At 40.3% G+C, this 12,917-nt stretch overlaps 1 protein-coding gene across 1 annotated transcript in view; it reads left to right on the forward strand.

Moving 5' to 3' along the window:
- PRKG2 (protein kinase cGMP-dependent 2) overlaps positions 1 to 12,821 on the forward strand; it is a 33,293-nt gene extending 20,472 nt beyond the window's left edge. The window contains exons 9-19 of the mRNA XM_037395063.1: positions 725 to 793; positions 2,142 to 2,240; positions 3,116 to 3,266; positions 4,552 to 4,688; positions 4,849 to 4,938; positions 5,190 to 5,331; positions 6,074 to 6,237; positions 6,924 to 7,046; positions 7,947 to 8,009; positions 8,849 to 8,915; positions 9,749 to 12,821. Of these exons, the coding sequence (XP_037250960.1) occupies positions 725 to 793; positions 2,142 to 2,240; positions 3,116 to 3,266; positions 4,552 to 4,688; positions 4,849 to 4,938; positions 5,190 to 5,331; positions 6,074 to 6,237; positions 6,924 to 7,046; positions 7,947 to 8,009; positions 8,849 to 8,915; positions 9,749 to 9,844 (1,201 nt within the window). The 3' untranslated portion in view covers positions 9,845 to 12,821. The remainder of the gene's footprint in view (positions 1 to 724; positions 794 to 2,141; positions 2,241 to 3,115; positions 3,267 to 4,551; positions 4,689 to 4,848; positions 4,939 to 5,189; positions 5,332 to 6,073; positions 6,238 to 6,923; positions 7,047 to 7,946; positions 8,010 to 8,848; positions 8,916 to 9,748) is intronic.
- The last annotated feature ends 96 nt before the right edge of the window (positions 12,822 to 12,917 follow it).

The raw sequence follows: 12,917 nt of genomic DNA on the forward strand, positions 1-12,917 counted from the left end.
TGTTTTGAATATAATCTTTGTTTTGATTGTAAAGTCAGCAGATGCAGGCAATGGCCAAATTTGTCGTAATGTTTTGGGTTTTGCAGAAAGAATTTGAAAGTATATAGTGTCACCTACCCTTGGTTTTCATTGAAAAAATCAAGCGCTGGCCCTCTCTGCATTGTTGCTTATTGTTTATATTTCAGTAAAAGCTGTGATGAAGAATGCTGTCAGGCTCTGTATGACTCCTAGCACGGATAAGTTCCATCATTACTGGACTTAACTGTTGTTTCTGTGCCAGTGCTCATGACAGTAAGCAACAGGGAAAACAAGTGCACACCAGATATGACCTGTGAGCCAAACAGTTCATATAACACATGTTTATGGGGTGGGTAGGGATTGTTTGGCCTCTGGAATATTTTCTACCTGAGGATCATTTCAGAAATAAGTAGCAAATCCTGATGAAATGCTAATTATGTTTCATCCTAATTTCTTGGAAGGTTGCTAAAGGAAGTCAGGATCAAAACCCTATTGAAACTGGAAAAAATACTGTGCTAGGCAATAATAATGACTAGTAAAATGCTATAATTTTGTGTTTGGTTCAGCAATATTAGTCCAGATACAGGCTGCAGAGGCCTTCAAGGAGTTTCACCTATAGCAGCTGTGACCCTCCATTAGTACAGTGTGAGGTGCTTTGAGGATATTGATATGCTTCTGAATTCTTCTAATCTGTTTCAATTCTTAGTGATGATGTCAGATCCGCAAACGTTATTGCAGATGAATACGACGTGGAGTGCCTTGTTATAGACAGAGAGTAAGTACAACGCTACAGTGTAATGAAAGATTTACATCCTCTTTTCAGTAGGTTAACAGTAAGATGTGACTTCACTGTAGGCACAATTGCAATGTTTTCTTAAGTGCACGAGTGGTTATGCTAAAAATACCCTGAGCTAAAAGCATGCTTTAGACAAAGACCTAGAGAGGCTCACAGAAGCTGCAGGAGCACAGAAGCTTAAGAGTAGTTCAGTTACTCTTTTCTTTCTCTCTTTGTGGTGGTGATGTTTCATATTTATTAAGTGCTATTCATTGGCTCAGGGAACAAGAAAATCCCCTGTGTGTCCCTCCTCTACCTCCATCCCTATCAGTCAGCTGGCCATCTTCAGTAAGTATCAGCCCACTGTCTCCTTCAGACCTCCTTTTGCTATTGACAACCTGACACGGATGTGAAAGTACTTGAGCGCATCCAGAAGAGGGTAACGCAGCTGGTGGAAGGGCTGAAGACATGTCCTATGAGGAACGGCTGAGGACTTTGGTTTTGTCCAGTTTGGAGCAAAGGGGGCTGAGGGGTGACCTCATTGCCCTCTCCAGCTTCCTGAGGAGGGGAAGTGGAGAGGGAGGTGCTGAGCATTTCTCCCTGGGATCCAATGATAGGACGTGTGGGAATGGTTCGAAGCTGCATCTGAGGAGGTTTAGACTGGACATTGGGAAGCATTTCTTTACTGAGAGCGTGGTCAAACACTGGAACAGGCTTCCTGGGGGGGTGGGCGATGCCCCAGGCCTGTCAGTGTTTCAGAGGCGTTTGGACCATTCCCCTAATAACATGCTGTAACTTTTGGTCGGCACTGAAGTGGTCAGGCACTTGGACTGGATGATTGTTGTAGGTCCCTTCCAACTGACATAGTCTTTTCTAAGTCTGTTCTTTCCACAGTGCTGTTGCTTACCTGTGAAATAGGAAAAGTGGTCTCAATCGCTTTGGCACTGCGTACCAAGGACTCTGTCCTCTGGGACAGAAGGACTGATAGCCTGGACTCATGCCAAGCTGGTTCCTGTGATAGGGATGGTGGAACCACACTTAATAGCCATAGTGCACTTGGGAAACAATTTGGAGCAGGCCAGGTGTACTTTATTTAAACATAACATGAAATGACCTGACCAGGTCAGGCACCATGTCCCCCTACCCTCTGGCAAAGTCTGGTACTTCAGCTGGTTACTGATTCTCCAAAGCTCTTAAAATTTGTACTCTCAAAGCGATAGTGTAAAGCTCAGTCTGGGTCATGACTTAAGAGACAATGTAAAGCCTTGGTGCAGCAGCACAAATAATGGTTTCTTTCTCTTTTCATTGTACGGCCGAGTAGTTTATACCATTTCATTCATGTTTTTAGGACATTTAACCAAACTGTTGGAACTTACGAGGAGCTTCAAACTTACCTCGAAGGTTATGTGGCTAATCTGGCACAGGCTGATGAAAAGCGACATGCAAAGTAAGTTGGATCATTTGTTAGGCACATCTTCAGTAGGTAATCATAAAAAAGGGTGTAGATATGTAAGTAAAATCATGGGTGGTAGTTAATGGAGATGGGCCCCTAGAAATGATAGCAATCACTATAATAAAACTGTCTGGATATGCTTATGGAGTCCAAGGATTTTTTTTCTGAAACAAAAATTACATAGAATCTCAGTATATTGACTTGCAACCAAGAATTCACTCTGTCCCAAGAAAACTGAGCATAGAAAAGCAGGGAAAGTGTGCTCATATAATTTTTTGGGTTCTGGTGGTAAATTCTTTGACTGGTAAAACCCCTAAAGCCAACTTTAACCCCTAATTGAGTTAATGAAACTGTATAACTGTACAAAAGAAACAGTTTATTTTGAATGTTTCAGTGTAGCACTGCTACTATTAAAGAGTTTGCTTTTAGCTGTGAACTGCATTATTACTTTATCTGACTGATTCAGCCTAAGCACTATTGGAAGATTAGCAGAGTATGTTTTCTTGTTTAGAAAAATAGCTGCATTTTTATTTCTGAACATGCTACTGGAAATGGTACACAGCCCCTTCAGAAATTGGTTCTCCAACTTGGAGTGCCTAAAGTTTTGCAGCTGACTGTATAATAAGTAGCCTCATCATGGATCAGCTCTTGATAAAAATACCATTGATTATACTCACTGAATTTCAGTAGTATTTCACTTTTAATTTACTTCCATAGGATATCCAGAAAGAAGGTGCTTCTGCATAAAATAAAGATTCTGTTAGGAAATAAGAAGGCTTTTCTTTAACTTTTTTATAGGGATATTAGAGTACTGTGATACAGTTTGCTGGCAAGGAAAGCACTAACCAATGTTAATTTCCTTAATGCAGAGGAAGATCCTTCTGTGGACAGTTGACCAAAGAGGTGTCTTTGGAGATGATAGAGCTGAAGGAGAAAGTATCCCAGTTCCCTCCTTCCCCATTCCAGAATTTAGAAGTTGTCACAACTCTGGGTGTTGGTGGGTTCGGAAGGGTTGAGCTTGTAAGAGTTTGTTTTAAACATACTCAAGTAGTTCTGTGTTTCAGATGATTGATTTAACTGCTGAATATGGAAGATTTTAATATTCTGCATGCTTGTGCCTCTCATGCAGAGGTAATTCTATATAAAGTAATGCATAGTTAAAAAATATTTTCAGAGCTTGGCTATTCAAAGAAAAAAATCCATTCTTGTGTGCCTTTATCTCCTGCTGTTAAGAAATATCTTCCTGGTCACTAGACATATATTAATCTGTTTATCCATGTGGAGTTTACAGATGTGCCTACCTGCATTGTGTTCCCTGAATTGTAGGCCTTTTCCCAAGATGCTGCCTGGATCTAAGCTAATCTCCAGCATCACATAGTCTGTGTTGCTAGAACTGCTTCGGTATGCCCCACAGCAACTATAACCAGTATGATCTAGCTCCGATCTGTGTTGACTCTGATATTTCCAACAACTTGTAATGTCCCTTTTGAGTCATATTCAGTAGCATGAGCAGCTGTGTTTCTGGGATGCAAAGAGCCTCATTAGACTAAAGTCTTAAATTCCGCTCTCCTCTGGCTGAGTAGCAAACATCTGAAAAAAGATGTGAAGGCTTCTTGTGCAGGCTGCTGAAGGTAATGGTAAATTAAAGGAGACTATGTGATTTTAGTGAAGTCAATAATCCTCTACAGTACTTAGACCATCAATTGTTTTATTCCAATTCATGCTTTACAAAACAGATTTCCACACTGGTTGACTGCCAGCTTGGATGTTGTACAGCATCACCTGAACAATAAGCTGAAAACTGAATTCTCAGCCAGCTGTAGAACACCCATAGCTGCTTCCTTGTTTTCCTGGAAGCCCTGTTTTAACTTCCATCTTTTTATTGCATATTGGATAATAATTCAGTTAATGCAAAACCGTTCTTCATAAACTGCCTCTGCTTTTTGTTCTTTTGTATTATGCTAGTCTTTAGAAATCTTAAATTGAAATTAGGACCCATTGTGGTATAAACTCGTTGTAACATGGAGTACCTATCCAAACTGCTGCCATTTTGTATACATAAAATGAACACAGGGAATGTTTCTTTTCATTTTACAAATGAGGACTGGGACACTAAAAAGATCTGATGCTTGACTTAAAATCATACAGAACAGTTCTGCAGAAAATCTGGAATTTGTCCCTCATGACAGTCATCAATTTCAGTCCTGTGCTGTGTTGAAAAAGATGGGTATCAGTGTACCTCTTGAGAACACACTGGTAAAATGTCCTTTCTTTGGCTAGCAGAACTCATCATTTTTATTCCCAGGTTAAAGTGAAAAATGAGAACATGGCTTTTGCTATGAAGTGTATAAAGAAGAAACACGTAGTGGACACCAAACAACAAGAGCATATCTATTCTGAGAAGAAGATCCTTGAGCAGATATGTTCTCCATTCATTGTAAAGTAAGTTGACCATAAGGTTTCCTGGAAAATCGACCCCCAGTTGACCCACTGGACAGCATTATTATAATGAGGTTTGGCATATATGAGTTCTGGAGAAAATACATTGCAAGTCTTGTATTTTATTTTGCTTTTCCTAAATTGCTGCTGTTTGTCTCCGCAGACTATATCGCACATTCAAAGATAGTAAGTATGTATACATGCTACTGGAGGCTTGCCTTGGAGGGGAATTGTGGAGCTTGCTGAGAGACAGGTAACAGCAAATGAAGCAGAACTTTGTCCTTTAAAATCACCAGTCAGCTCCATATGTCTGCTGAGAAGGTTTTCTACTCAAGGGCTGGCCCATGAAAAGACGTTTGGTTCAGTTTTCAACCGCATGAGTGATGTACTGAATGTCAGTGCAAAAAAGTTGTCAATATTCTGGGTGTTATATGTTATCTGGTTAATAAGCAAGGCAGTTTTAGAAGTTAATGTCTGCAAGGATAGTGATTATTTTTGTTACAGAGGCAGCTTTGATGAAGTCACTACCAAGTTCTGTGTTGGGTGTGTGACAGAGGCTTTTGACTATCTACATCACATAGGAATTATCTACAGAGACTTGAAGCCAGAAAATTTAATTTTGGATGCTGAAGGATATATAAAACTGGTAAGATGTAATCCTTTTATAACATTATCCTTTTGCGCCTGTATCCTGTTTCCTTGCAGGGGGGAGATAAATAGGCAGCATGTAATTATAGTACCAGAATCCCAGAGTTTAATAACCCTTATGCTTAGTAGAAAAGAGGACAGGCTACTCATTGCACACTGAGAAACAAAGGCATTACAAGCCACAGACAGACCCAGGATTTACAGCCTCTGGGGAGCTCTTGCCACAGCACAGGTAGCACAGGTAGCAAAAATAATTTCTCCCAGCAGGCCAATCTTAATGTAAAGGTAGGAACCACATTCCTCAGGTGCAGAATTACCTCCCTGTCCAGCCTCACACGATCACAGGTTCACATTATCTCTGTAGAGAGGGAACACAATAAAGAGCTCCTGCCATACTTGACTGTGACCATGAAAAGTGCAAAGATAATACCCTTCAAAGCGCTTGAAATACCCACTCTGAGGACAATGAGCAAGCCACCATTTTCCATAGGCTGTAAATATTGTGCCCTCAAGGAAAGCATGGTTGTTCTGTCCAAAAGGAAAATAAATGGCCCTGTTCTATAACATTTGGTAATCCAGTGGAATTAATTCTTTCTCCTTCACGACACCACTGTGTAATTGTTTTAGCTGTAAATTGGCAACTCTGAGATCTTTGCAGGAGTTGAGGAAGCAGTTAAGACCTTAAGGCTTCCCAGTGCTAAACGCCTTTGCATTATGCATCATACATTGATTTTGATCAGGTTGATTTTGGATTTGCAAAGAAGATTGGATCAGGGCAGAAAACCTGGACGTTTTGTGGAACCCCTGAGTATGTTGCTCCTGAAGTCATTCTGAGTAAAGGTCATGACTTCAGTGTGGATTTTTGGTCCCTTGGGATTCTTGTGTATGAACTCCTTACTGGCAGGTGAGTGCTTCCTACTCCAAGTCCTTACTCTGCTTGTTTTTAGAAACATTTTCAACGTTATTTTTAAAATAAACAGTTTGGGGGGTTTTCCCGTCAGTAAACAGGAATGACTTGCAAAACAATACTGATTTTTGCCTCTTGTGCATGTCTTATCTTCCACCATTTCAGAAATGCCATAGACAAAGTGTGGGCCACATTTTCAATTCTGGTTTATCCATCCATGGAAAGGGCCAGATACCGGCTCTGAGTGGCTGGTGTACAGCTCCTTTAACTGATGGTGATGTTCCCTCTGAGGCACAGCTGACAACAGACTGTTCTTTTGCCCTTTAGTGGGTGACAGGATACAGTGGGGTGGGTGAACTGTAAGCAGTCCCTGTTCTTTACCTCCGTGCATACTTCGTGACAACTCTTTGTGTATGCTCAGTGGTAGTACAAGGAAGCTTCACTGAGTTAGGCTGGAGGCAGAGCTAGCTTAGAGGGACACGTATGATCATGTGTTTTCCCTGGTTCCTACAGGTAGCTAGCTTCTCAGCTTCAAACCTTTCTAGTATCTTAAACAGACTGAAAGGCTGTGAAACGAGGAAGGTGGGGGTTTTTCCATGTTCTCAAATATTTGCTTTGATAAGAAATGAACACATCTGCTCTTGCCAGCCAGTCCATTTATCAGCATTGCTTTCTTTTTCTAGCCCACCATTCTCTGGAGCTGATCAAATGATGACATATAATTTGATTCTCAAAGGCATTGAAAAGCTGGATTTTCCTAAAATAATAACAAGGCGGCCTGAGGATTTGATCCGCAGACTCTGCAGGTAGGAGGGGCAGTTTGTGGCAAAGCCTGGGTGTAGGTAGATGTAGCTACTTAAGATCCAGACTAGAGTGTTGAATTCCAGACAACTTAATTTAAAATTGTTATGCCTAGCATGGTCTGTTCTGATTATATTCAGGACACATGCATGCCTCTGAGTGTGTGTCACACCTCTGAGTCTGCAGAGGTACCATCTAGAAATGCAGGCTCTGGGCGTTCTCTGTAGCTGCGAATTTTTTCTGAATGTTAGGGAAAACTTACTAAGTGTGGGCTGAGGAAAGAGCTAAAGAATTTAATTTTATTATGAAGTGCAGTGTTTTAAAAAATGCTTCCAAAATTACTTAGGCACATAGCTCCTAGCGAAAGCATAGGGCACCTACAGACTGACTTAAGGCCACTTGAAAATGTGCAAAAAAGCGGTATTTCAAAAGGACCGGCACAACTCGGAAGCATTAGTGCACAATGACATGCACAGCCGCTGCCTGGTGACACTGCTGACTTGGAACCTCCCAGTGCCAGTGGGATTTCATTAGTTCGTGTTTGTGCAGTAGGATTGAAAGGATCTTTGTAGCTGCAAATTTTGATCTGCCTCCTTTCGTAACTACTACCCAGACCTGTGGCCAAGAAAAAAATTGGTGTGCAACTAAAATTCAACCAGTTGATTTCCCTCTGCTGCTTCTCGCAGCAGTGACACTGGTTTGGCTTCCTGGAAGGGTTTTGCTGTCCTCAAAAGAAAGGAACAGTAACACCTCATCACGCCTCCTTATAAGACCACATGATGTATGCAAGCTCCATCCCTGTATAACCGATAACTGGAAGCAGTTAGACCTATAAATACTCTTCGGAAAAAAAAAAAAGAATATTTTAAAAATTCTCATCCTTATTCTTTTTCTCTTTTTTTAAGGCAAAACCCTACAGAAAGATTAGGCAATCTGAGGAATGGAATTAATGACATCAAGAAGCACAGGTAAGTGAAGGAGACTGCCAGTAAGAAATCGGGTTTTAATTTGAAAATAATCTTAGTATTTTAGAACCTGGTCCAGTAAACCCATAAAACTCCAGGTACTTCAAGGCAGATTGCATAAGGGAGATCTCTGTTGCTATTGAGTATATTTGCAACTATAGCAAGCAACGATATAAACATAAATCCTCAGCAAGATTATCTAGAAACATCCTGTTGTTTACTGGTTTCGTCACAGGTTGCTAATGTACGAGTTAAATTCGATTCTCAAGAAATCAATGCCAGTTCAGCATCTGCCTTTCAGACCTCCCCTTAAACAGTCATTTTTTAAGAATGGTAGTTAAGAGCTCCGAAGCAATATTAGGGTTTTGTCCTCTTTCTTCTGATGAAGAAAGTCCTCTGTGGATTAAATATTTCCTGCTTTTTCTTTTTATCTAAGCCCAGCGGTTTGTGCTTGGAAAAAGAAGTGCTTTGGGTTTTCTGCTTGTCTCCCTTTTCTCATGTGGTTCAAAGAGGATGGGATTCCAAGGGGACGCACGCATCTTTGCGTGACTGTGCTTATGCATGTATTAACCTGCCTGTCACTTGGGCACTTCTATGCGGAGGCGATGCAATGTGTCTGGTAGTCCTGAAGCTCCCCCTGCTACTGCTCCCTTGTATGGCAATGACAGGCTCAGGGCTCCTCCTTCTAACTGCTGTGTTGTCACACGGACAGAGGTCGTCATGAAAAAATGTCTTACAGCCCTTGTTCACATGTTTTTCAGCTGTTAATAGTATAATGACAGAAAACAGCCTGGCTTTCTCTCTTGGTCTCTCCCCATCTGTCTCTCATTTCTTTTTATCAGATGGTTGAGTGGTTTTAACTGGGATGGTCTGAAAGTGAGGAAATTAGCATCACCTTTAAAAAGAGAGGTATTGAATTTGACTTTTGCTATTGTAGTGCTTTACTAATACAAGGGTGCTTGGCTACAATGAAACAGGACAAGAGTGAAATTTCCCAAAGATGCATTTGAATTGGTGAAAACAGAATGAAAGAAAGAGAGACTGCAAGTAATACATAACTTAATAATGGAAATATTATACTGCCTGTGTACTTTGCATTAGATTTTCACCATTAGTAGAATAAATGGTGTTCAGTCAGAAATGAATACTGAAAAACTGTATTTTCCTTGGTAATGAGCACATTATTAAGATGCACTGTTCACATTACTGTGTGGAGTATAAATTCCTGTATTCTCTTACTATTGAGTTACAGCACATCCTTGAACAGGCTTCCTGTTTTAAACAGCCCATTTCTCTGCCCTAAAATGAAAAAAGATTAAGGGTAAAGAATTTGAACTCTCTTGAATTCAGTTTGAAACAAAAAATAATTCTGAGTTCTGCTTTGAGTAGCTACCCCACGAGTGTAGATTTGGTCTTAAACGAATTTGAATCAACATTGTACACAGTGTGGCTCAGGTTTTTTTACTGACTTTGTAGGGCTTTGGGTGAAATCTAGGATTTTATAGTATTTGGGGAGTGTTTTCATATAAGGAGGCTAATGCCATTGTTCTGTTTTACATTTTAATTACTGGAGGTTTGTCTTTTAATGAACAAGGAATTCCATCCATTGAAAGAAGTAATCCATATCATGCTAGCCTTTCATTCCTCCACTGGTAGCAATAAAAATGATGCATAATAAATGGAGACTATTTTCAAAAGGTACCTTCTGAAACAACCATTTGTTTGTGTTTTTAATGTCCTAGTTATCTGGACCAACTGATTACAGCTACTTTGACAGCTATCCACCTGAAGAGGGAACCCCTCCAGATGAACTTTCAGGCTGGGACAAGGATTTCTGATACTTTTTTCTTCCAGGACATTCATAGAGACTCATAGGCATCAATCCTAAACCTGCTCTCTTTTCCTGCTTAAAATCAAATTACGCAAGGTTTGTGACAAACACAGTGTTCCTTAAAGGACAGAAGACAGTACAGCAACCAGAACTTGTTTGGATAATGCACCAAGATGTGTGCATCTCTATTACAAGAGCATGCATTCCATCAGCAGATGTAACCTGAAGGGGTTTTGATAATGTCTCTACGAACATTTTCAGACACTAGGGATCAGATGTATGGTCTTGCTGTTGGAACATCACTAGCTAGTATTTTTGATATTAATAAGGTTGCCATGTTTTTATTTTGAACAGAGAGGATGAGTATTGAAGTCCCAATAACTCAGTGATATTTGTCAACAGCTGACACTATAGGCATTTATTTTCCATTTTATCTTCAGTCCGCTGTGTGTTTCACTTTTTCTCATAATAGCCAGTATTACCTTGATCTAGAAGCGTGTACAAAAGAGACTTTTACTGAAAGGTTGATTTGATCTGATGCTGCAGGAAACAGGGTATCACTGTGGAAGCTGCCTCTCTGTCAGTCTAGTTTTGCACAGGTTGAATATGTGGAACAGGGTATAACAGGTCAAATGAAAATCCAGTAAGAAACAATGTATATACATCATACAAGTTGCCTGGAGAAGCAGACTGTGGTATGTATTTGCTGTACTGCTTCAAAGCGTCATGTCCTTTTCTTAAAATATTTTGCTTTTACATAGTGGAAAGATAAAATAGATGGATAAAAAAAGAGGACAAAAAGCATTTACCTTGCAGGAAAAAAAAATGTAAGTACAGAATCATATTTTTTGCTTTAAGTATATTTTCAGATTGCTTTCATTGGTATTTTACTGAAAGGCTGCATCTGTTCACATCAGTGCTAAAACTCCCACCCATTTCAATGTTCCAGGTGGTATCACTAGATATGAACTTACCAGTTCAAATCGTATTTCATCAGATACCTTGTTGATATACACGAGTTCTGCTTATATAGGAGGGGAGAATAAGAGAGCAAAAACGTGATTTTTTTTTTCTTGTTGAACTAATTCATTCTATTAATGAATCAGTTTAAATATTCTGTTTTCTTTTGACCACCTTCCCTTCTCTCTAAAGGCTACTAATGAGGTTTAGTAAGGCAAGAAATTCCAAGCTCCTGTCAAAAAAAACCCATAAAAATATAATTGTGATTTGTAGCCCAATTTTTTAAGCTCTGTCTTCACCTACTTTGGTACAAGTAAGCAAATTGCTAACAAGAACCGTCAAACAGCCTGAGCGAGGGAGTCCAGCAAGCAGCTAAGATAGGAGGCTGGAGCACGTGCCCCGTGAGGGACGGCTGAGACCTGAGCTTGTTCAGCCTGGAGCAGGGCAGGCTTTGTGGGGCCCTTAGAGCAGCCTCCCAGTGCCTACAGGGAGGTCACTGGGGAGACAGAGACGGGCCCTTTATGGAGCTGCACAGGAAACAGGGATCATAAACTGGAACAGGAGAGGTGCTGACTTGACAAGAGGAAGGCAAGTGTTTCCCCAGTAAAGCAGGATCCCAGACAGGTTCTGCAATTTCCTTCTCTGCAGGTTTTCAAGACAGGACCAGACAGAGCCTTGAGCAACCAAATCTGAATTCAGTGTTGGCCCTGCTTTGAGCAGGTTGGACTAGAGACCTCCCAAGGCCCACCCCAGTCTGAGTGATTCTGTGATTCTAGGAATTGGTTTTCTGTCAACTGTTTTGTATAATCAGAATACAGCACAATGCATGTTCCCGTATGAGTTTATATATGCCTGGGCTTTGCCACTTAACCTTTAAAGTGTTAGAACAGGGGAATTAGTTTGAAATGTTGATTGGATAAGTGCAGTTGAATGTTGGACCTTCATGGTTTATACAGAAACATTCTGTTGATCTGTTATGAACCACAACTACTGTAGAAACAAGGATGTTCCTGGGTGTCATGCTGGGCTTATGGGTTCGATGCATCTGCAACCCCTGCTAGGACTTGTTTCAGCTCCCGCTGAGGCAAAATCCAATCAAAATTTTTATATTGAAGCTGCCACAGCACACTGCATGTCACATGCTGGATGGAAAACCTCCCAGGCAACTTGTGATGTGTGCTCAGGGTTTAGTTACCCACAACTGCTGGTTAGAATTCCTAGCTGCTGGTCATGGCTTATCCAAAAGTTCCATGGTTACAATTATTTTTTACTGCTGGGTAGGCATTGCTTTGACAGCAAATCAATTTAAATATTTTATATAGCATTCAGTCCAAATAAAGGCAGTAGAGTATTTTCCATTTAATTGAATGAAGATTAGATTGAGCCCTTGGAGGAAGACACTAAATGTTTAACGGGTTTTGTTTCCCTGCTTGGTTGTAAACTACTGTAGAAACTGGCAGCCAGCAAAGCCTGTGCCAAACAGTGGTAAGCACACACAGCCAGAGAGCGTGGGGGAGAGGCTGTAAGCTGGGACTGTAGATGCTTTAGACACTTGTGACTAACTGTTTAGCAATACCAAAGACCAGATTTTCTTTTCAGGATTTAGACAAGCACTAGGTATTAGATATGTGTGTCTTTGTCTTTCTCTCATAAATATTTTTATTACAGTCAAAATAATATTGCAGCAAGTTTTATAAAAAGCTTTTGAATGTATTTTTCCATTGTATTTATAGGTAGTTTTCTTCTATACATATATAAATATAAATTATATATATATATGATTTTTAAGTGAGGAAATCGCCATATGGTAAGTTTAGTGCAGTTAGCATTGTCTGTGCAACTGTAGAATGTTTTCTTTATAAAGCTTGTTTAACTTGCAGTGTGTGCAAATAAAGTAAGCTTACAGTGCTATGGGCAGGACATAATTTTTTTACAATCACGTTCCATGCAGCAGTCCAGATTCTTAGCCCTGAATTAAACTTCTTGTCCACATGATTCAGAAGACAGAAGCAGAAAAAGACTACCCTGAAAAGTTACTGATGTCATTTCTTGCAGCATGTTCCCCCACTCAGACTATGTTTTCCCTGGTGGATGTCAAGAAAATGAATGTGTAAGATGCT

Source organism: Falco rusticolus, chromosome 1, assembly GCF_015220075.1.
Source record: "Falco rusticolus isolate bFalRus1 chromosome 1, bFalRus1.pri, whole genome shotgun sequence".
NCBI classification, from domain to species: Eukaryota; Metazoa; Chordata; class Aves; order Falconiformes; family Falconidae; genus Falco; species Falco rusticolus.